The 22457-nt window shown below is 47.4% G+C and overlaps 1 protein-coding gene across 1 annotated transcript in view; it reads right to left on the bottom strand.

Annotated features, from left to right (window-relative positions):
* PRKG1 (protein kinase cGMP-dependent 1) overlaps nt 1-22021 on the bottom strand; it is a 532210-nt gene extending 510189 nt beyond the window's left edge. Inside the window, exon 1 of the mRNA XM_064464568.1 lies at nt 21509-22021. Within this exon, the coding sequence (XP_064320638.1) occupies nt 21509-21774 (266 nt within the window). The 5' untranslated portion in view covers nt 21775-22021. The remainder of the gene's footprint in view (nt 1-21508) is intronic.
* Between the last annotated feature and the right edge of the window lie 436 nt (nt 22022-22457).

Below are 22457 nucleotides of genomic sequence, written 5' to 3'. Positions count from 1 at the left end.
AAATAACCACAGCAGCAGTGGCCGTGCTGGAAAACCAGGCATTTTGGGACCACCATCAACCTTGTGATATGATTTATGACTAAAGGGACATAACACGTTATGGTTTTAATATTCTGTGTTACCCTAGACTGACCCTGTTCAGCAGCATTACACCCCTTATCAGAAGTGTTAAGCCAGCACTAAGGATATAACCCAGCCCAGCAGCCCCTAATGTACACAATGCCCTCATCCTCCACAGGGACAAAAGACCATGGATAGCACTGCTATGCTTCATACCTGGTGCTTGTGAGTATTGCTGCATATCATATGCTTATACATGCTCTTTTCGCCCATATCTCCTTTCCCTCCTGTAAGACCGTAGCCAGGAAGGAGATGGCATAGCATCCATCTATTCAATCCCGGCCTTAAACCTGATTTAAATTAGTCCAGACCCAATCCATCCCTGGTTCTCTCACACAGTGGTATCAAGCCCCTTTTTTCCTTGCACTAGCAACTACTCTGCCAAGCTCACCTGAGCTAAAAAAACAGGACAAATAGCCCTGTTTTACCAGTCCTTTTACTATCAGGCCAGTATTTTCAGAGTTCAGATTCCATTTCATGGTGCATCCACATGCACCCAGGAAAGCTATCGATATGGAGAAGCACATGGTAACCATTTTCTTCCCACTGCCCCGTCATTCAAGGCTCTCTATCCATCTCCTGGCACTAAGCGGTACCACAAGTCAAAAACAACTTCCATTCTGTTATTTCCTCGCAAAGCCAGATCCTCATTATGCTGGGGCATATTGCAGTTTGAATGCGAAAGCTGCTGCTTAGCTACTAGTTTCAGTTCAGACTTGGTATTTTTACAACTAGAGATATGCTTCTAAAGCTCTTCGCAATCTGAAATACTGTCCCTTTTCCACATATACTTCTGGTCCCTGGGATTTTTTAACTTAGGGGTTTTGCTCTCCTCTTTCTGTTTGTCAGTTTGTGGCCACACAATAACTTGGAAGGGGCATTACAATTTCATGAGGCCAGTAGCTGCAAATCTCCAAGCCTATAACATCCCGATGAACATATGCCATTTAATTACCTGTTCAAAAAGCGCACATACTTGCAGTCTGCGCCCACCCTCCTCTCACAGAATACCTCCCATCCATAGTGGGCTGCTGGGTCCTTTCCCGCGGCACTATATACCACCGCTCTTGGACCAAACCAGTGCCTTCACCTCTGTTCTGCTGGGGAAGGCAATGTGGGTCCATAGGAAACATAGGCAGCACTCTTCACCAAACAACAAGTCACATAAGCTGTCCTAAATTTCTTCTTCTCCTACTGCTTCTGAAAGGCAAATCCAGAGGAGTCCCCAAGCAGGAACCAGTGGCACATCCTCCACACAGCTTATTTTGAAGGTGCCAATGATGCAAGTCCCAAATAAACCTGCATCATTTCTCATTTCGAGCCTGAATTTTCCCTTCAGTGCTCTTAGATGAGAAGTACGCTTCAAAACAAAAATCTGTGTTTAACCTCCTGTACACTTTTTTTTGTTAAAGATCAGTGAAATGTAATTCATTTTAGCGTGCCAGTCCTACTTTATTACACTGATAAACACAGTAATTACTTTATGCTGAATACATTTTTGAACATATACAAGTGAAAACTATATTTGTAAAGGCAAAAATGAGACTACCTAAAGGCTCTAAAGTTTAGCCGGTAGGATGACATTTCACTTCTTTGGGAACATTTGTCTTTAGTGAAAGCAATGTCTAAGCACGTGAAATTGGGTCGTAATTATCCCATTATCATTGTGTGGGTCTGAAGGCTAGACCAAGATAATGTCAATGGAAAATGTTTCCTCCACATTGGGAAATCATTACCTCAATAGTTTCATTAGTGGAGTATTAGGGTCAAGCAGCTTCTACTGCTAACAGGCACTCAGACAACAGAAACAGCCTGAAACAGCAGCATCTCAGCTGCTCCTTCAAACCCTGTGATGTAAAACCACCTCTTACGATACAGGTTGGGGAGTGAAACACTTGTGATGGGACCACCAGAGAGAAGAGGAGGAGAAGAAACCACACAAGCACGAAGCCATCCTCATGTTCTCGCCATGGCAGCTGCAGGTAGGGTACCTAAAGACCTATACCGCATGTGCTAGTCTATAAAGGAGCTATATATTTTATGTATATGGGTTAGCATGTAGGTGAACTATACAGGATATACCAGCAGTAGCCCCATCTTTAGAACAATAAAGAGATCTTCAGCCACGCCAGTTCCACCTGTTGCAAGAGGGCTGTGGCAATCCTGATGGTCTCTAGGTGAAAGACCACCTCTGCTTTCCAGACCAGGTGCCTCAGGCTAAAGAGGAAACGTGTTAAAATAAAAGGAGGGAGAAAGGAGGGCTTCTGTAGAATAAAATGGAAGTGTTAGCACGGCTTTGCCAAGACACCACAGGCCAGGGAGAAGAGCCTTCTGTTCACAAACACCACAGCCTTGCTATAAACACTAGAATTGCCCAAATTCCACTTATTTCATATTAATTGAAGGGGGCAGCAAAAGTCCCATAACCAGGATGGTAAACTCGATGGTCTTAGCTTCCTTAGGAAGGTAAAATACCATTATTGGGCAAGTCCCTGGATAAAAAATGATCTTATGGGTCAACATCTTGACAGATTAAAACACAGAGTGGGACATGTGTTATGGACAGTCAAAATATTGGAAAACAGGCCTTTATACACTGGCTTTTCAAATTTTTGAAAAAAAAGGTGGGCCAAAGGATCATTAAGTTTTCTCTCCTGATGATCTTCTGCAAGTTTTGAAATACTGAGAAAAACATTTCAGAGGGCCAGAGGAAAGCAAGTGCTCCATGAAGATTTTTAGCAGGTAAATGGAATCACACAGATAATTGTGTCAGCTTGACATCAACCCTGGACGTCCTTTGGGATGTGTGCTTCTCAATTTAATTGCTGAAGAAATTAAGGTAATATGATGAATACCAATCTATGTGGCTCTATAGAAAATAGATCTTATGAAATAAACTTAGCAAATTTTATTAAACCACCTGCCAAGTGGGTCAAAAAAGCATTCACAGCAATGTAACAGCATTAGGCTGCTGTAAACTGGCTGACTTACAAACCCGAGCTCACTGAGCATGTCTCCAGGTCCAGGGTCTTTTATCTCGGTGGAGGGGAGGTTAAAAGCAATGAGCTGCCATCAGAGAAGTGCTCGGGAAAAGCGTGAGAACGGGCAGCTACTCCAGCCAACAGTGAGGGCAGGATTTAATAGCAAGACCATGAAGTTAGACAAATTCAGGCTTGAAATGTGGAACAAATATTTAAGGCAGAGGAATTAGGGCAATTAGTCTTTTCAACAGTTTGCAAGGGACCGTGGTGCTTTCTCAGTCACTGGCAAATTTTTAAACCACAATCAGGAGACTTTTTAAAATTTTATTTTTCCTAAAAGACAGAAATACACTAGTGAAAACAAAACCTCTGAAAAGGCTAATGGCCCATCTCCTGCAAATCAGGCTAGATGAGCACAGCCGGCCTTGCTGACCTTGTAAGATACCCACTTATGAAAACTAAAGTAATTTTCATTCATTCTTCTGCCATCTGACATCTTTCAGGGACACTAAAAGGGCTCAAAAGTGGATATAAATGTAATTGTAAAGTCTCTTTCTCTAAATCAAGGTTACACACTGAATTTACAAATGCTGTCAGGCCAACATCCTGCAGACTTTTCAGCCTGGAAATGCGCATGGAATACAGATGTACGGACTTTATCAGCTCCGTATTACGCCTCACAATGTGAAAATGATTGCATGACGAGTAAATCCAACGCCCACGCAAATAACTGCTGCTTCCAGTTCCTAATGAATCACAGACCCAGAACAGGGTCAGAAGAATAGTCATAGTGGGGGAGAAAAACCAGCTCAAAAGTACTATTTCACATGTTTGCTTGGGCAAGAGCGATCAAAGAAACACTAGCTGGGGAGATTAATAGCATCATGTCAGTGGACAACTAACCAGTATATTCCTGTGAATTTTCCCCCTCTATTTTCACATTTTATTTAAAGCCTTTTAAAGCGAGTTATTTTTAGCTACTTAATATTTAGCAACGAAATGAAAGAGAAGAAGGAGGAGAAGCCTTCCGACGCAGAAGTCAACCAACCCAAAGTGAAAGGTGGAAATCAGTTGTACCTCCTCTCTGGTATTGGAGTAGCAACTCCAGGTTATGGGTCAACCCAGTCAAAGAGCTGCAAGAGTCAATAAGCTGCAGGAGCTGGGTGGGAGAGACACACGTGATTCCACATCTTCTGGGTGCAAATAGTCTCTGTAATGAGCTGATTACCTTCACTGACACTTTGGCATAGATTTAACTGCACAGAGCCAGAAGAGATTAATCAGGCACCAAAACTTCCGTAAAACTGGCCTTCTGTTGACCCATGACACCATTTCCACTTCCCTTTCCTAACCATTTTTGCTCTTCTGCCCCCAAACATATGGTTTTATGGAATAAGAAATTTCATATCCTGAACAACCACACCAGCTCAATGCATTTTTTTCCAGCGTCCCCTCCCAAGACAAATGAGCCTCTGGTTGAAGCTGCCACAAGCAATTCCCCACCAGAAGATAAATATTGACTTTGAATTTTTATTTTTTTAATTATTATTTTAATGCCATGGAGGGGAGGGACAAAATTCTGTTTTGCTTCAACCCTCTCTGCTCCACCAGGACTGAGAAGGGAAGATGCAAAATGTCAGTGTTTCTGCAAGGGAGACCAATCACTATGGTCTGTGTTTCTGAAAAGGCAATCCAGTCCTTTCCCCAAATTGGGTATCTGATAATAAAACTGCAGATCAAATCAAGACACGTTCTCCTGGCAGGGAGAGCCTGACTGCCAAAACAGTGTGTTAAAGCCCCAGCCATATATAATGCGATGAAAGGGAACATACAGATTTCAACCTTTAGCTTGACATAGATTTTGTAAACTAGTGTGAAAATCAATGGGGAAAAAAACCCCAAACAAACAAAAATCTTTTATGCCGCTTTTCTGAGCTACAGGGGCAGCTTAAGACAGAAATAAATTTGCTAAGGCAGCAGCCAGTGTATTGTCTGCCCAGGTGTTCACACAAGCTGCTCCCCAAAGGAGTGACTCCTTGCTGCACCAGCGTGTGAGCTGTGACAAGGTATGTACCTCACCTCCGCAGAGCCCACACAGCAAGCCGGAGCCTTTCTTCTGGGCTTGTATGTGAATAGATGTCACCTCACAGATGCCCAAACCCAAGGAGAACAGGGCATCAGAAATTACTTAGAAAGATTTGAAACAGATGGCGATTTTAAGGTTACTGTGCAATCCCACTCTGCACTGTCACTAGCAGAAGAAAACACAAAAAGGAGGCAAAATAGGGCAAATGCAACTTTCCCCCTAGGGAATTGCCTAGCTAGGGGGGAATGTTCCATTTCCAAGCGACGTCTATCAATGTGGTTGATATTTCAGGTCTCCTCCTGACCCTACTACTAGCCAGTACATTCACCTTGGCTAAGTTATTCACATTCCCCATCTGTAAAATGGGAGCAAAGAGACTCACTTCCAAAGGAAAGCACTTGCAAACCTACTGATAAAAAATCATTCTAACACCTGGGACGTTGTTCTATGAAAATTTTCCCTGTAGAAACTGATCTTGGCTGAAATGGCATCAAAACTGACCACAGGACTTTGTGAAAAGGGTAAGACTAAACCTCACTGTGCCCCCAGCCTCTGGCTGAGTGCTGCATCCCCATCTGTCCTTCATATCGCCAAGTAAAATGGAAGATTTCATCTGAAATGACACCAAGTTGAGTGGGGAAGCAGACACTCGGAAGGGAGAGCTGCTCTGCAGGGAAATTTGGATAGGCTGGAAGAATGGGCCAGCAAGAACCTTACGAAGTTCAGCAAGGACAAGTGTAAGGTCTTGCACCTGGGAAAACAATCTGGGAGCGCAGCACAGACTGGGATCCACCTGGCTGGAGAGCAGCTCTGTGGAAAGGGACCTGGGGATCCTGGTGGACAGAAAGCTCAACATGAGCGAACAGTGGCTGCTGCGGCCAAGAAGGCCAACAGGCTGCTGGGTTGCATCAAAAAGGGCATCGCCAGCAGAGAGAAAGAAGTCGTCATCCCGCTCTACTCAGCGCTGGTCAGGCCACACCTGGAGTGCTGTGTGCAGTTCTGGTCCCCGCTGTACAAAAAGGATGTGGCCAGGCTGGAAGGGGTCCCGAGAAGGGCCACCAAGATGATCAGAGGACTGGGAAGCTGCCGTACAAGGGTAGGCTGGGAGAGCTGGGTTTGTTCAGCCTTGAGAAAAGGAGGCTTAGAGGGGATCTCATCCCCATGTACCAGCACTTAAGGGGCAGCTACAAGGAAGATGGAGACTCCCTTTTTACACGGAGTCCCATGGAGAGGACATGGGGGGATGGACACAAGTTGCTCTTGGGGAGATTCCAACTGGACACCAGAGGGAATTTTTCACAGTGAGGACAGTCACCGTTGGAATAATCTCCCAGGGAAGGGGTTGGCTCGGCCACGTTGGGCACCTTCAAGAGTCGTCTGGACAGGGTGCTGGGCCACCTTGTCTAGGCTGGGCTCTTCCCAGAAAGGTTGGACTAGATGATCCCTGAGGTCCCTTCCAGCCTGGGATTCTGGGATTCTGGTGTCTTGCTGTGCTGCATCCATGAATGGCCTTTATTTGTCCTTATTTACAGTCTGAGCCTCATCCTTGTTTCAATTCCTTTGCTGACACAAACACATTATTTTTTAATAAGCTGATGCTTTCCCATTTACTAAAAGGCATAAGCCATCAAGCCACAGCCCCTATGTACATACCATTGTTGATGCTTGCCATAATGAATCCAATCACTGTACACGTAGTTATTCTCCATCCTTTTCTGTTACCTGCACATAGCACTGCTGTGCTCCACCACTGCTGCTGGTTTCCCTTTGCACGAGCTCTGCAGCTCTGCCTTTGGACCCCTCCTCCCAGAGTCTTTTTTAGGGATCCTGAGATCCTCCATAACCTGGTACTATCGCACTTGTCTGAGTTTTTGCCATTTGCAAAGCTAAATTCAATGGTCTAAAAGCAGATGCAGCAAAAAGAAATGAGCAGTTTCTCCAAGACTTTAGCATCTTCCATCCTGCTCCTTGTGGTGGTGGGAACATTCACATAAATCACATCTGGTTAAGACAACATGATGTACCCCAGCATCACAAAACATGCTTTTCCCCCATTTCCACTGAGCTTAATGATTTCTTATTTCTTCTTTTCTACACCAAATCAAGTCCTGATTAGTTGCTGGAGGCTACTGTCAGTCTTCTCGTTTCGTCAAGTGCTCAAGGTTTGTACCTTGTCTACAGAAGGGCCAAATGTGCATCACCCCAAGATTCCCTGCGTTTAGCATCAAAATGTTAATTCTGTTACGTTGTATTTAAAAAAAAAAAACAAAAGGGCATTTTTCCACCATTTGCCTTCAATTACACAGTAAATACACAGCCTACACGGAGAAACCCCCTTGCTGGAAAATTGAATTTCGTAACGTAAGAGCCATCCAAGCTGCATGGAGGGTGATGGGCCGAGTAATCAGGCAAGTCAAATTCATCAGAAAGCTGGTTACGCCTAGGGGCTTTTTCAGGGGCTCCACTATGGACTTGGGAATAAAATTCCTTAATTGTAGGTTACAGTATCTGGGAATGAAACAGATCCCTGCAAAGAAGGGCTCTCCTGCTCTGCAGGTAGCTGCAGCTCCTTGCCAGTAGGTGAACATCACAGCAAAGGAAAATGCATTTCTGCCAGGGAAATATTAAGACCCAGGTGAGACACTTAAAACAGGAGATACTTATTCTGAGGAGATAACTATCCCATTATCCTCTTCTAAACAACTTTATTGTATCAGGGCTCAAATTGCAAAATAAACCAATACATGTTAGTAAAGGAAAGATCTCATGCTATTATTTAACACCCAGTTCCGGTCTTGAAAAGAACATGAACAGAGTCAAGCGTGTTAGTAAACTGCTTGTGTCTATACGGTGCACTTCTCCAATTAAATCTTGCCCAATATTATCTTTACAGGAAAGTAAAATTAGAAGTCTACTTTTTTTTTTTTTTAAGGTCCAAGATTTTTTTCCGCATCCTTCCAAAATAACTTGGTATTTAAGGAATAGGAAAACAGTCTCTTTTTCCAGGAAAATTTACAGTTGTTTCTGGATAAGTAAAGGATGACTGCTACTTTCTTAATGAAAGACAACACGAGAAGAAAAAAAGGGAGAAAAAGGAAAATACACTGCCATTTGCTTGTTTTCACATGCCCATTTTATTGCCAACCATCTTCACAGAAGTTCTCGTTCAGGTATGACGATGCCTGGCTCCTCATGGATTTCACTTCAATAAACAGAGCAAGGCTTTCAAATTTTGTCTCTAGCCAAAAATGAGACCGATTTCAGCTCTGACTCACGGAGATAGCTTGTTATTTTTCTAACCACACCCAGGAGGTGGCACCCCCAAAACACAGATGTACCGAGTTTGCCATGCTCAGCTGCCCAGAGCTCAGCCCCTTACCGAGAAAGTTGAACTGTCATGCTTGCCTCAGCTCTAATTCTCTTTATTATATATATATAAAACAAACAAACAAACCCAAAACACTTCTCATTGCCCTCTGACTGTCTGTCATCTGCAATGGTGTGTAAATACTGCTCGTCATTTGCCTACTTGGTCCTTCTCCATGACACTGCTGGAGCTGCTAATTGTGGAGAATCCATCCATCTTGTAGCTCTTCGAGGACCACATCCATGTCAGCGGAATAGGAAAGGACTGCAGAAAGAAGGGGGGACACCATTGCACAGGGAGGCAACAGATAATGGGCCAGAGCTGTGCAGCAGGCGATTTCCATGCTCCTCCTGCCTCCGCAGAGCTGCACCATGGGGTAAGGAGGCATTTGTGGCTCAGGTTTTTAAAGGTCAAGTTTGGGGTTACTCCAACGTATTTCACCTGCACTACAAGGTTTAAGTGAAACATCCCAGTGCCCGCTGCACACTGGCGAGATGAAGCCTGTAGATATGGACCAGGCTGAATACACACAGCCAAATTGCCCCAGAATAGCATATTCTCCTCCCTTGACTGCAGTGAACAAGCTCAGACTTTGCATGCAGAAATGAAGCTGTTTGACATAAATGTCCAGGTTGTCTCTGCTTTCTTCATACTTGGGTGGCCCTCGGTCCAGCCAACTTCAGGGCTACACAAGGAGATGCTTTCATTAAATGGATATGGGTGGGTTGGAGACATCCCACATGCAGCTCATTTCTGGATGCTGAAGTACAGCTCGCTGTTCTTGCTGCTCTTCCAGCGGTTCATCAAGGCGAGCTCGTCCCACTCGCCACACTTGTTGCCTTCTAGCCAAGTTACACAAATCCAACAAATTGGTTCACTTTTCTTATTTCCATGTGGCCAGGCCACGTGAGCCCTCTCGGTGTCCAGGCAGGAAAACCAAGGTAGAGGTGCTGCAACCCATCCTCCAAGGCTTCATCGATGTGTTCAGGGCGGTGTTTCATGGCACAGTGATGGGGACAGGAACAGCATACCCAACATCACCCAGCTACGAGACATGACTTTAAGGTAATGCAAGACAAGGAAATACCCTTAAATAATAAAATCCTTACTCTAATCCTCAATGACATGCTCAATGTCTTGAGCATGTGTTGGATTAGTTGCCCAGGAGCTATGCCATGTTCTTTACCTGTGCTTTTCTTCTTCAGTCATCTTCTCAGACACCACTGCCCTCCAGTGATAAGTGCTGGGAGATGAAAAGCAAAAATGCCTCAGAGTACTCTTGGAGACACAGTCTTGTTATTGCCAACATTTTCCCATGAGGCTGCCAGACTAAAGCAACTTTCCAGTTATTTTACTGAAAATTCTCTCTGCCACGCTGCAGCCTGCCTTTCCTTCTGCTTGTGACTGTAGCAACGATCCCAACCCAGATGGGAGCCGATTCCCACCGACTGCAAAAATAAAAGATATTCTTGTGGCCGAGCCATATTAAAGTCCATTGCAGCCCCAAAGTGCTGGGCATGTTCCTACAGACACAGGACAAAACTGCCCTCTAATATTTGCAGAGCAATTTTATAAAGCAGAGCTATCCACCCAAGCCTCTCAAGAGCTGTTTGCTCCTTCGTGGCTTTTCACCATGCCACCTCTCCAATTCACTGCAAATCTAACTTTTCCACGCTCACCATATTTCCACAACAGTCCTCCCAGTGCACAGATTTATTTTCTTTTGACTTTCAATAAAACCATGGACTTCAGCAAGGAGGAAGATTTGAAGCATTTATGCCTAGCTTTTTTTTTTTATAGGTAAATTCTTAAATGATACAGTCAACAGCTCCCCACCAGCCTTATTTGAAACATAATATTTCTCCTCACATCTTTCCCTGGACCATAGTCACTTCTGACATGCCTGCAAACCATTAAAAACAGCCCAACTGGAAGCCACCTTCAGGATGTGTTTCTTAAGGGACTCCTTCCTGCTACACCCACTGATTCCACTTGTTAAAGTTGCATTTTTTCTTAATAATTACACCAAAGACATCTACCGTACACCCAAATTTTGGCACACACGTTAAGCCATTCAGAGGATTTGGGTATATTTGTTTGGGATCTCAGCTTATCACCTGCTCAATAAATTATCCTTCCTACCTTCATGCACCACAGGATAAATAATATAGAGCACGGATCTTGGGCCTCAGCATATGAAGCATTAAAGAGTTTAAAGAAATCAAATAGTGATGCTGTTGCATGCAGATTTTAATTTACTGCTACAAGGACCCGCACATGTATGCTTTATCCCATTCTATGTACCAACAAGTCTCAAAACCACAAACACTCGAAGAAAGCTAATGCCAAAGGAGTACAAAATAAAACTGATTTAAGTCAAACAGAGGTAAAACTTCTTTTATGCTTAGCTATAGCTTCAGCTTTTATTTTTCTCCCGGCTCTAACCCAAATTGTACATCATTGCAGGTCAGGAAGACTTTAATATCGTGTTCACCTGCTGCTGTGCAAGTACACACTACCCATAATGTGCCTCTATTAAAGCTCCACTTGATATATCCACCCTGTAAAATATAGAAAGGTTTCCAAGCCCTAGAGAGATCAGGCACTCCTGCTCCAGTGTATATAACAGTCTACAACGCTCCTCACATCTTTAATGGATTATTTTAATGGACCCTCACTCTTTCAGAGGTACAGCAGCATCTCTTGGAAGGGAAAATGCAACACAAAGCTGCTTCAGCAGGTCCTTCAGAGCTCATCGTCTTTCAAGAAAGCCATCAGCTGTACTTTAGGACAATATATAATTTCCTATTCTAGTAGATGTTTAAATGAAAATTTACACCTGCTCTGTTACACTGGAATTGAATGCATTGGAGTGCATTGCAAAGCGCCCCCTGAAAGCCGAAGGGTTTAGCGCACAGCCAGGCTCAACTGCAGAGAAGGATTCAAATGAACATCTTTTTTTAGGTTGAGATTGTTTAAACCAGTTTGTGCTACAGTGAAACATTTTCCCTTGACACAAGTTTTCTGGGATTTATTCAAAATTCTTCCTGGGAAGAGAGGAAGCCATTTGATAACTAAGCAGATCTCATTAATCTAATCATTGACCAGCCATCAAAACTGAAGCTGGAGGGGGCAGCAGGGTGGGCGGTTTCTGGGGGACAGCAGACCTAGTCCTGGTCACAGGCTCTCCAGGATGTCACTTGAGCCCACTCTGAATCCAGGATTGTCCCTCCCTGGCTGCACGGCATCTCTGCTCTCCATGGCTTTGGTTTACCCTCTTGCCATGAGGTCTGGGTACAGCCACAACCACCTTGCTGGCAGATTTGATTTCAAAGAGCTCATCGCTCAGGAGCACTAAGTCACCAGCATCTCAGATAACCCAGAAACATTTAGTTTGGACGGTCTCGGGTCTGCTCCCAGCATAGCCAAATTTGCAGGTGTAGCTGGTTGCTCAGGGCTGTGTCCAGGTGAGTCAGAGCAGTCCCTGAGGACGAAGAGCCCACAAGGCATGGCAATGGCAGGACAGATTTGGGTGCTGACTCAGCAAGTCCCTTTCTTACTCAGGTACATGACCTCCACCTGATCTTTTGACCTCTCAAGACCCCACTGGACACAGCCAAGAGGTCTGATTACACTAATGGAGAGGTTGTTTCCCCTCTCTTGTAGCAATTTGCACAAAACTTGGGCTTTACCCTAAATGTGAATTTTATCCAAAAATATGAGCATCATCATTTGTACTGGCAGGTCCCCACGGTTGGGTCTGGAGCATCCTAGCTTTTGCTACCCCATGTGTGCTCTTGAGCTCAGCCTGCCTCCCTCTGGCTTTTTTAGAATCTCCTTCATGTGCACGTGCTTCATTTGTGATTACAGGGTTTTATTACTAATGAAACAAATATGCTGAAAGAACACCCGTGAGCAAAATGTAGAATAACCCTATAAAAAAAGAGCAGTCCTCATCTTTTCCAGCCGGGAGGTCACAGCAGAGGGTAAAGCTCTTTAAGAAGCCCCTTGCCAAGCTCTGCTAGATATTTTCCAGGACCTGTATCAACTCTGCAGGCAACCAAGTGGATATCTTGGGAAGGCTTTTTCCTGAAGTTTCTCATTAGTAAAGCTGCAAAGAGGGACTCACAGTCTCATTTTAGTCCTTTCAATCTCATTTTACTTTGATACACTTCACCACCTGGGGGATTTTCACTAGAGAATTACCTTTTCCGTGGTACAGTTCTGACAAAAATGACACTTGCTGTGACTAGAAAGAAGTCAAATAAAGAGTGACTGTGGCCAAGCAGCTTACAATACCTTATATGCCTACATCTATGCACTGCTTTTAAAAATGCAGTAGCAAGTGAGACACGGGACCCTTTTTCTCCTCCGAACCAACTGACGTCCACAAGCTACTAAGGAAAAATTACACAATGCATTTGCTAAATCCTGTCTCCCTTTTATACTTTTTTTAAATGAGCTCACATCAAACATCTGAGAGAGAAAAGCAGTTTATCATGACCTTGCCTAGGTTTCAAGCTTACATGTAATCACATTTTCAGGGATTCGTAACCAAAGCAGGCAAGTCCTGGGAGGGCAGAAGGTGGGTGAGATGGTAATCTGGCAGCTCCCTGGGTATCTGTCTGCCTGTGGTTTAGTCCCCTGAGGGAGGCACCAAAAACCTCATGACCTGAGGCATTTAAAAATAGGCAGAAGAAAAAATTTGTGATGACGCTGCTGGGAACAACTCTGCGTCAGCCGGGGACGGGCAGCGGCAGCTCATCCCCTGCCCATCCCGGGCCTGATCCTGCCCCCAGGGACTACGTAGTCACCCCCTGTGCAGTGCGGTGTCAGTATGAGTGTGCTGACACCCAGCAGGTGATGCACGAGCTGTTAGCCGTGATGGTGACAGTCAGGTTTGGGTTGTCATGTCATGGTGTCGTAGGCTTTCCTCGGTGCAAAGCCGAGCAATAAATAGTGAAGCCAAATATTTCAAGTTTTCATTAAAAACCACTTGGAAAATTTTTAATTCTGCCATCTTGCCTGACCTTTTTTACAAGGGCCAGAGATCATACAAAATAATCTAATTTTTTCCTATTTTATATAAAAATAAATATATGCTTGATATTATTTTTGCAGGAGGTGGAAGGCAAAGCTCAATTTAGCTGCCTTTCATGTGCTGTAGTAGCGGTGATGCCGTTCTGCCCACAAGGAAACACTGAACAGATACGATGGAAAAGGGCGGCTGGTGATAGACAGACAGACGCCTGGCTGTACCCAGCAGAGAGGTGCCATCCGGTGCCCTTCAGGAGCATGATTTCCCCGCCTTGCAGCTCACTTTTCAGGTCTCCTGTGAGCCAAAGGAAAACAATGCCCAGGGAGGGGGGGAGTGGTAACTTCAGCCCATTAAAAATTAAAAGAAGGGAAATGGTTTCAATTGATTAACCATAAACATTTGCTCCTCTCTCTCTCTCTCAAATTCTTCTGCTTATTTTACTGACCTCGGCTCTCTCGAGGGACGTAATGACCCAAGCCATACCTCTTCCTACGGCATGCAACAGCCCGCTTGTCTCCAAAGTTTGCTCAATATCCTTCACTGTTTCATGCCACAGTCTAAATTGCTCCATCCAAATAATTAGAGAGGAGATTGTCCAAGCACAGAGTATGACTCCCATTTTAATTACTCCCTTTGCAGTATTTTCCGGCTATGCCCAAGTTAAATTACACCTGGTCAAACATCCCTCCCTTGTATTTTCCTCTCTCTTTGGGCCAGTGACATGCTACTGACACCACAAGCAATGAGAGCAGTATTAAGTCTTACTATGCCAATCTAATTTAATCTAATAAAATGCTTATGATTTTCAGTCTCAGTCACCCAGGGACAAAGCATCCAAGGAATGCACTGTAACAGTGTGCTGGGAACAGATGGGAGCAGATCAGTGATGGGTACATGAGGGAACAGAGGCATTTTTTAGAGTAGTAATTAACATCAGAGTTACTGCTGTCCCCTGTACCCTTCCTCTGAGCTTCGGAAAGTGATGCTGATTCTGACAGAGATATTGCTAAAGAGAGATAGCAGACACACAGAAGACCCAGAGACAGCAAAACTTGCCTGTTTGAACTGTTTGAGGCATAGCTGCTTAACGGTATCAAATATTAGATGAGCTATGGTCCCAAAATGTCCTTTCCTTAGCTTAAAGACTGTCCTTAACATAACTGAAGTGTTACACCCTTGCAGTAGGTTATACATTTGCCCCCCTAGTAGACAAAAAATAAAGCAAAAGCTCATTTTCCAGCCTCCCAAGGCCTCAAGGGACTGTTGTTACAGGTACCAGGGAAGCAGTTGGGTTGTTTTTCACATGGAGGCTGAATGCAGGATCGATATTGCTTTAGCGGTTGGCAGATGATGAGATCATGTCTAAATTAATGCAACTCCACCACCCGGCTGGGAGCTGAGTTCCCAGAAAGAGGGCTGAGGGAGGGAGCAGCACAGCCCCAGCTGCCCCAGGGAGGGAGACGCTCTCTCTTGCGATGCTTGGGGTGGTTGGAGCAAAGCATGGGTGAAGCCATCAACAGACCAGCCCTCCCCAGCTCCAGGGGTGGTGGAGGGGGCCACAGTGGGTGAGCTGCAAGCTCAAACTGTGTTATGGGGGAGGGGGAAGTGATGGAGAAGCGTAAGGTCATGCAGGGGATTGCTTTAGGCTGGTGTAACCCAAGCAGCCTGGCCCAGCTTTTAGGACGTCCTTGCCTTGAGTTTTGGACTAGAGACCTCTCAGATTGCCCATTTTTTACCCTCTGTGTGGTCAGTCCTGGCCTAAGTGGTACCCAAAGCCTGACTTTAGCAGCTATGAGATGGGTTGATCCTGCCATCATCAAACACCAGCTTATTGCCAAGAGTTGGGGTCAGGAGCTATATAAAGTTGAGAGCATCTGCTCCAATCTTCCATCCACAGTACCATATAGCCTTTAATACTGAGTTTAAACACTGTAGGTGAACACACACGCTCAGCAGCACATCTCCCCCAGCACCTCAGACAAGGTGGAAAAGGGGGTAAATGATAGATTGATGCCGGGCTTTCATCTGGAAAACCATCTGCAGGATGACTGGGCCAGGGCTGTGAAGCTGAAACCACAATACACCCCAATACCTTGCCGTAAATGTTAGACCCCACTGCCATCTTGTGGCAAACGCTTCCCAAAATAAAGTAAAAGAGGGGGAAACCCGTCAAAAAGTTGTGGATAAGGTTAGCTGGTGCAGCCAGGAAGGATGGGAAATTATTAGGAAAAGAATAGGGAAACTCATTGCTTCTCTTAAATGATGTTGAGACTGAACCTATAGTACTGTGCCAGATACAAACAGATGCAGAAAAACACAGAGAGAGGATTCTCTGAACCAAGTTTGCAAAGTTGAGGGTATAATCACACGCATGAAGCATAGTTGCTTGTATGGCTGTGACTGCCTTTTTTTTCATGGCTCTGGCACATTAATATGGGCAAAGATTTAGTGGCTATTTCAAAACATTTAATGGTTTCAGAAGTAATTTAGCGTCACCCTGGTTTGACTAAGGCTTGTCGACCCCAATAGGCAGGATTAAGCTGGAATTAGATATCGCAACTCTGAATAAAAGAATGCAGTTGCTGGAATTTACTGAGAATACAAATTAAAAGACAGGGATTATGGTTTACATCAATCATTCACGTGGCATGAAGCATCTTCACGAGGAAGGCCAAGGCCTTCTTGGAACTGAATCTGGCAAGGGATGTCAAGGATACCCAGAAGGGCTTCTTCAAATACATCAGCCGTACGAGGAAGACTGGGGATACAGCGGGCCCACTGCTGAACAAGGTGGGTGCTCTGGTGACACAGGATGCAGAGAAGGCAGAGCTACTGAATGCCTTCTTTGCTCCAGTCTTCACTGCTAAGGCTGGCCCTCAGGCATCCCAGCCCCCAGAGGTGAGGAAGAAAATCTGGAGAAAGGAGGACTTCCCCTTGGTTGAGGAGGATTGGGTCACTGAGGCAAACGGGATCCTCACAAATCCATGGGCCCTCATGGGATGCACGCACAAGTGCTAAAGGAGCTGGCAAAGGCTCTTGCCAAGCCACTCTCCATCATCTTTGAAAGGTCATGGAGGACAGGAGAGGTGCCCAAGGACTGGAGGGTAACCAATGTCACTCCAGTCTTCAAAAAGGGCAAGAAGGAGGACCCAGGAAACTATAGGGCAGTCAGCCTCACCTCTGTGCCTGGAAAGGTGATGGAATAGTTCATCCTGGAGGTCATCTCCAGGCACGTAGAGGACAAGAAGGTTATCAGAAGTAGTCAATATGGATTCACCAAGGGAAGCTCGTGCTTGACCAACCTGACAGCCTTCTGTGATGGTGTGACTGGCTGGGTCGATGGAGGGAGAGCAGTGGATGTTGTCTATCTTGACTTCAGTAAGGCATTCGACACTGTCTCCCAGAGCACCCTCATAGGCAAGCTAAGGAAGTGTGGGTTGGATGAGTGGACAGGGAGGTGGACAGAGAACTGGCTGAACAGCAGAGCTCCAGAGGGTTGTGATCAATGGAGCAGAGTCTGGATGGAGGCCTGTCACCAGTGCTGTTGTCCAGGGGTCTGTGCTGGGTCCAGTCCTGTTCAACAGATTCATCAGTGACCTGGACAATGGGACAGAGCATCCCCTCAGCAAGTTCACTGATGATCCCAAGCTGGGAGGAGTGACTGATACACCAGAGGCTGTGCTGCCATCCAGCGAGAGCTGGCCAGGCTGGGGAGCTGGGCCCAGGGGAACCTCAGGGAATTCAGCCAGAGCCAGTGCAGGGTCCTGCCCCTGGGGAGGAACAGCCCCCCGCACCAGCACAGGCTGGGGGGGACCTGCTGGAGAGCGGCTCTGCTGAGAGGCCCTGGGGGTGCTGGGGGGCAGCAAGGTGACCCTGAGCCAGCACCGGGCCCTTGGGGCCAAGGGGGCCAACAGTATCTGGGGGTGCATGAAAAGGAGTGTGGGCAGCAGGGCGAGGGAGGTTCTCCTCCCCCTCTGCTCTGCCCTAGTGAGGCCACATCTGGGGGGCTGCATCCAGTTCTGTCTGGGGTCCCCAGTTCAAGAAAGACAGGGGACTGCTGGAGAGAGTCCAGCAGAGAGCTAGGAAGATTATCAGGGGACTGGAGCATCTCTCTTACGAGGACCTGTGTCTGTTTAGCCTGGAGAAAAGTCTGAGAGGGAACCTTGTCAATGCTTATAAATATCTAAAGGGCAGGGGTCAGGACGATGGGACTGGGCTCTTTTCAGCGGTGCCCAACACCAGGCCAAGGGGCCACGGGCACAAGCTGGAACACGGGCAGTTCCCCCTGAACATGAGGCCAAACCCCTTCCCTGTGCGGGTGCCAGAGCAGGGGCACAGGCTGCCCAGAGAGGCTGTGGGGTCCCTTCCCTGGAGACATTCACCCCCCGCCTGGATGCGGCCCTGTGCCCCTGCTCTGGGGGTGCCTGCTCACGCAGGGGTGGGACGGGGTGAGCTCCAGAGGGCCCTTCCAGCCCCCACCAGTCTGGGATTCTGTGATCTTTGGGTGCTGAAAACCCACAGATTAGTACCCCTTAGGTTTTCAGAAAGCACCTTGTCACAGGAATGAGGCAGTTTTGAAAATCCCAACCATCCTTATCTGGCTGTTAGTCCTAGACAAGTGCTTTGAGTACACCTCGGCATTTACTTTTTGCATCATTTATCATTTACAGTGCTCACGCCGTGGCAGAGCCTTTGCTTAGCAACTGGGGATCACTTCCTAGGAACTGCTTTCTGAGGCATTAGCAAAGTGCCTCAATTGCTGTATCATCCAGTCACGCCATGGACAGCTCTTACCACACTAGAAAAAACAACAAAAAATAGTTTCTCCTTCTTTATATTGCAATAAGCACCTACCAGATGCAGTATCAGACATCAAATCTGTGTATGATCCGAAATGCTTATTAGGTTTAGGCACAAGTGAATAAAAACTCACTGAACAAATATAAATTCATTAATCATTTACAAGAAGTGTATCTCTTTCCTCAACACAAATCTCCGCTAGCAGGAATGGATCAAGAGAACAACAGGAAATATTTATATTTTGAAAACAGATGTAGGAAGCAGCAGTGTCCTGATTATTTTGGAGAAAAAAAAAAAGTCTTATTTACATCAGATACATGTGACCATCTACATGGAAATGCTTTATTTTCTTCCATTAAAATTTATACAATTAAGTTATCAGGAAGAATAACAGCATTAAAAAACACTCTCAGAAAAAAAAAAATACATCTTTCAATACTTTTTCCATTTTCACAGCCCCTTCTCTTTGGATCTTTGCAAGTCTTTACACCTTTGACCCTGCTACACATTACAGGGATGGGTTACAAGAGGCACGATGTACTGCCAGACACAAACTTTTATTTTCTGCTTTCAGCTGGGATTTAACTACTTTTTGGGTTTCTGTTCTCCCATTCACTAATTTCAACTTCTTGAGAGTTGTAAATGTTGGTGTATATTACGGACAAGCTTGCCCCAAATAAAATTAATTACTCTGTTGATAGCTCTATCTTTATCTTCAGAGATTAAAAGGCATTTGAAGGTTGATCCTGGACCTGGATGAAAACTTTTCTATTGGCATTAATTTGAAATCAAGGCACAAAACAGACAGGTCTAAACATCATATTGGGGGTTTCTATGGTATGGAAGTTGTCTCTGGGTTTTAGAAAAGAGGTATTACCCACCTCCAACCTCTCAGGGATCTGAAGATTTGTGGGATGAACAGTTTAGATTACACTATCATCTGCTGTCACTGAAACACAGGCAGGAGACTGTATAGGTCTACAAGTTACTCCCATAAATAAGTTAGCCCAAACACTGTCAGCAGTTTTCAGATGAAAAAGCCAGAGAAACCCACAGAGACATTAAAGGGAGCTGGCACCATACAGACCCACTTATACCTCCAGTAGGCATCAAAATCCAGGAAACATTGTCATACTCTTGGCAGAGACTGGCTGCAGCAAAACCCCCTCGCTTGAGCCCCCAGCACTCAAGATGCCGTAGCAGCAACCCCAAACCAGACCAACAGGCAAGCCACTGCCTGCAAAACCACATTTATTTAACCCACTGGTGGGTATTTGGCGGCAATAAGGGGAAAAAAGGCAGGCTGCAGGTGCAGCGTGTTCAGTACAGCATGCAGCTGCCTGTCACTCTTCCAGCAATGAGACAGGAGAAGAATTAAGTGGACCTTAGTTAAAACCCACGAGCAATCCCAAACGGGCTTGGTTACCACTGTCATGGCTACCATGAGCAAGGCCAAGGCATGGTAAGATGCTGGGGGGATGAAGTGTCAGCCCGGAGGGACATGTCCGCAGGCCCCACCAAGATTTTTTCCTGCCATTGAAACATCTCTGGGTGATGGGAACGATGCAGGATGGGGTAAATGACCTTGACAACATCACATGGACTCAGTGTTTTGTGGTGCTGACCTGCCGAGAACAGCAGGGGAAAGTATCAGTCGAGGATTCAACCTCGCTAGAGCCATGAGCAGGTTTAATAACTCCTAAACTCATTACACATGGGTGGGCACCGGGGTCCCTGCCGTTAACACAGGTGCCAGGTGGCTTCACTGTCACCTTCCCCTACAGTAGTCAGGGCTGGAGATGATCACAGCCTTCAAAATAACAAGCAACAGCAAAGGAAAAAGTTGGACCTGGGTTTCCTCCCTGGCCACAATTTGTGGCCTCTGCTTCAGGCAGATGGTGCGAAGGGGTGTGCTAACCCGGGGAAGGATGAACCGGCATGCTCCGCTTGCGTAGCCGGCAGTCGCACACCTCCGCGGGCATAGCTGTTTGTTTTATTAAATCACCCCATACAGTCAGGAAAAAGAATAATAATTTTTTAAAAAAGCCCAAAGCCCAGTGTTTCTTGTTTATCTTTAAATGAGTAATAGTCTCCTTAACAAAGGGCAGGGGACAACCACGGAGGGAAGGGCAGGAGTTTGGCCTGGGTGACCGCTAGGTACATTGTGTGAGAAGATTGAGGAGAATGGTGTGGATCCGCACCCAAATACACCCGGCTACAAGAAATATTGTTAGGAACGATTTTGCTGAAATAAATCACTGTGCATGCAAGAAATCAGACCGTCTCTTACTCAACAAGCACCAGTGGCAGCTTCTGCCAGAGGAGAGCGACGCCGGGTCCCACGCGCTGCAGTCGCACAGAACTTGTGCGCTCCCACAGCAACTTCCCCGTCACACTCAAAATCCCCCGGGAGCCGGCGCAGCGCTGCGCTCCCCGGTTTCACACGGTGTATTAAGGCAAGAGAGTCACGCACTTGAAAATCCCAGAAACCCCAGGTTGAATGACGCCCCCCCCACGCCCCCCCCACCCCCCAAAAAGAACCCCAACAACCCTCCGTGGGTGCCTGACACCCGTGCAGGGGGTTAACCGGAGCCAAGTACCGGTGCAAAGCCCACGGCTGGAGGAGCGTGGGCTTTAGGTTTTGGGGGACAGCGTTGGGAGGATGGGGGCAGGAAAGGGGGGCCGGGGGGGCAGCACCTGGCGGGGATGGGGGAGCGGGGCGGGCGGGGGGGGTGCTGCCCGCTCGGAGCCGGCTCTCGGGCGGCGGCCAAATAACTTCAAACTGCTTCAAACTGCTTCAAACTTTTCCCAGCGCCGGGGAGGCACCGCCGCCCCCCCGCCCCCGCCCCCCCCCGGCCGAGCATCCCCGGGGAGCCGGAGCGGAGCCGCGGCGGGGAAGGGAGGGAAGGGAAGACACGGGGCCGGGCGGCCGGCGGTGGTTCTCCGATCCCCCGCAGGGTTTCTTCCCGGCGGCTGAAAGTCCCTAATGCCCCCGGCGCTTCCGCCAGCCCCCCCGGGCACGGTTGATGCCGCTTCTCTGGGGGGCCGAGGTGGGTGTCCCACCACCTTCCCCCCTCCCTCCCGGCTACCCCAGGCGGGAGGGGTTCCCCCCTTACCTCTCGGCCTTGGTGAACTTGCGGAAAGCCTGGCGGAGGTCGTGGAAGGAGCGGTACGTCTGCGGCTCGGCGGAGATGCCCTGCGCCCGGGTGGTGCGGGGCCCGATGTGCGGGCTGGGGGCTGGCAGCACCGACTGGCATTTGTGCAGCCGCCGGCGCAGCTCCTGGATCTCCTCGTCCTTCTCCCCCAAGCGCCGCTCCAGCTCCTTGATCCGCTCTTCCTTCAGCAGCAGCAGCTTAGTGAAGTCCCCTTCCAGCTCGGTCATTTTGGGGGTGCCCCCCAGGCGCTAGAGCCGAGCCAGTCCCGGGCCGGGGCGGGCAGCTCTCATCGAGGAAACGCGGGCAGCCGCCGGATCCGCTCCGCGGGCTGGGGCGGGCGGGGGCGGCTCCTGCCCGACCCGGGTCAGGGCAGCGGCCCCGGCATCCCCGGGCACTGCCCGGCGCTCCGCCGGCACCGGCGGGCGGGAAACCGGGGCGGGGGCACGGGGGTGAACACCCCAAAAAACAGAGAGAAAGAAGGGGAAGGGGGGGGGGGGAGACAAGAAAAGGGAAAAGAGCTTTTGTGCCACTCTGCGAGGCTGGGATCCTGGAAATAGCAACAATTACCATGTGATCGGAGGGTGACGCAGCTCCTTGTAACTGGAGCCGAAGACTTGGGATTCAAACAAGAGCTCTTCATAAATATTAAATTGCCTTCTGCTAATGAGCCACGTGGAGCCGCCCCCCGCCCCGCCCGGCCCTCCCCTCTCTCCCGGGAGCTCAGCATCCCACCTCCCGGGTCACCCCACATATTACACTGCTGCGTTACCCCTCATTGCTCCCCTCGCCGGCACCCCAGCCCCTCCCGGATCCCCCTATCCCTCATCTCTGGAGTACCCAACCTCTGTCCTTTCCGGGGCACCCTACATGCCACCCTGCGCCCCTCCCTGCCAGGACATCCCCTGTACCT

This window comes from Phalacrocorax carbo, chromosome 13, assembly GCF_963921805.1.
Source record: "Phalacrocorax carbo chromosome 13, bPhaCar2.1, whole genome shotgun sequence".
Taxonomy (NCBI): Eukaryota; Metazoa; Chordata; class Aves; order Suliformes; family Phalacrocoracidae; genus Phalacrocorax; species Phalacrocorax carbo.
Note: the sequence above shows the minus strand (reverse complement) of the source record. Positions and strands in the feature narration are given on the sequence as shown.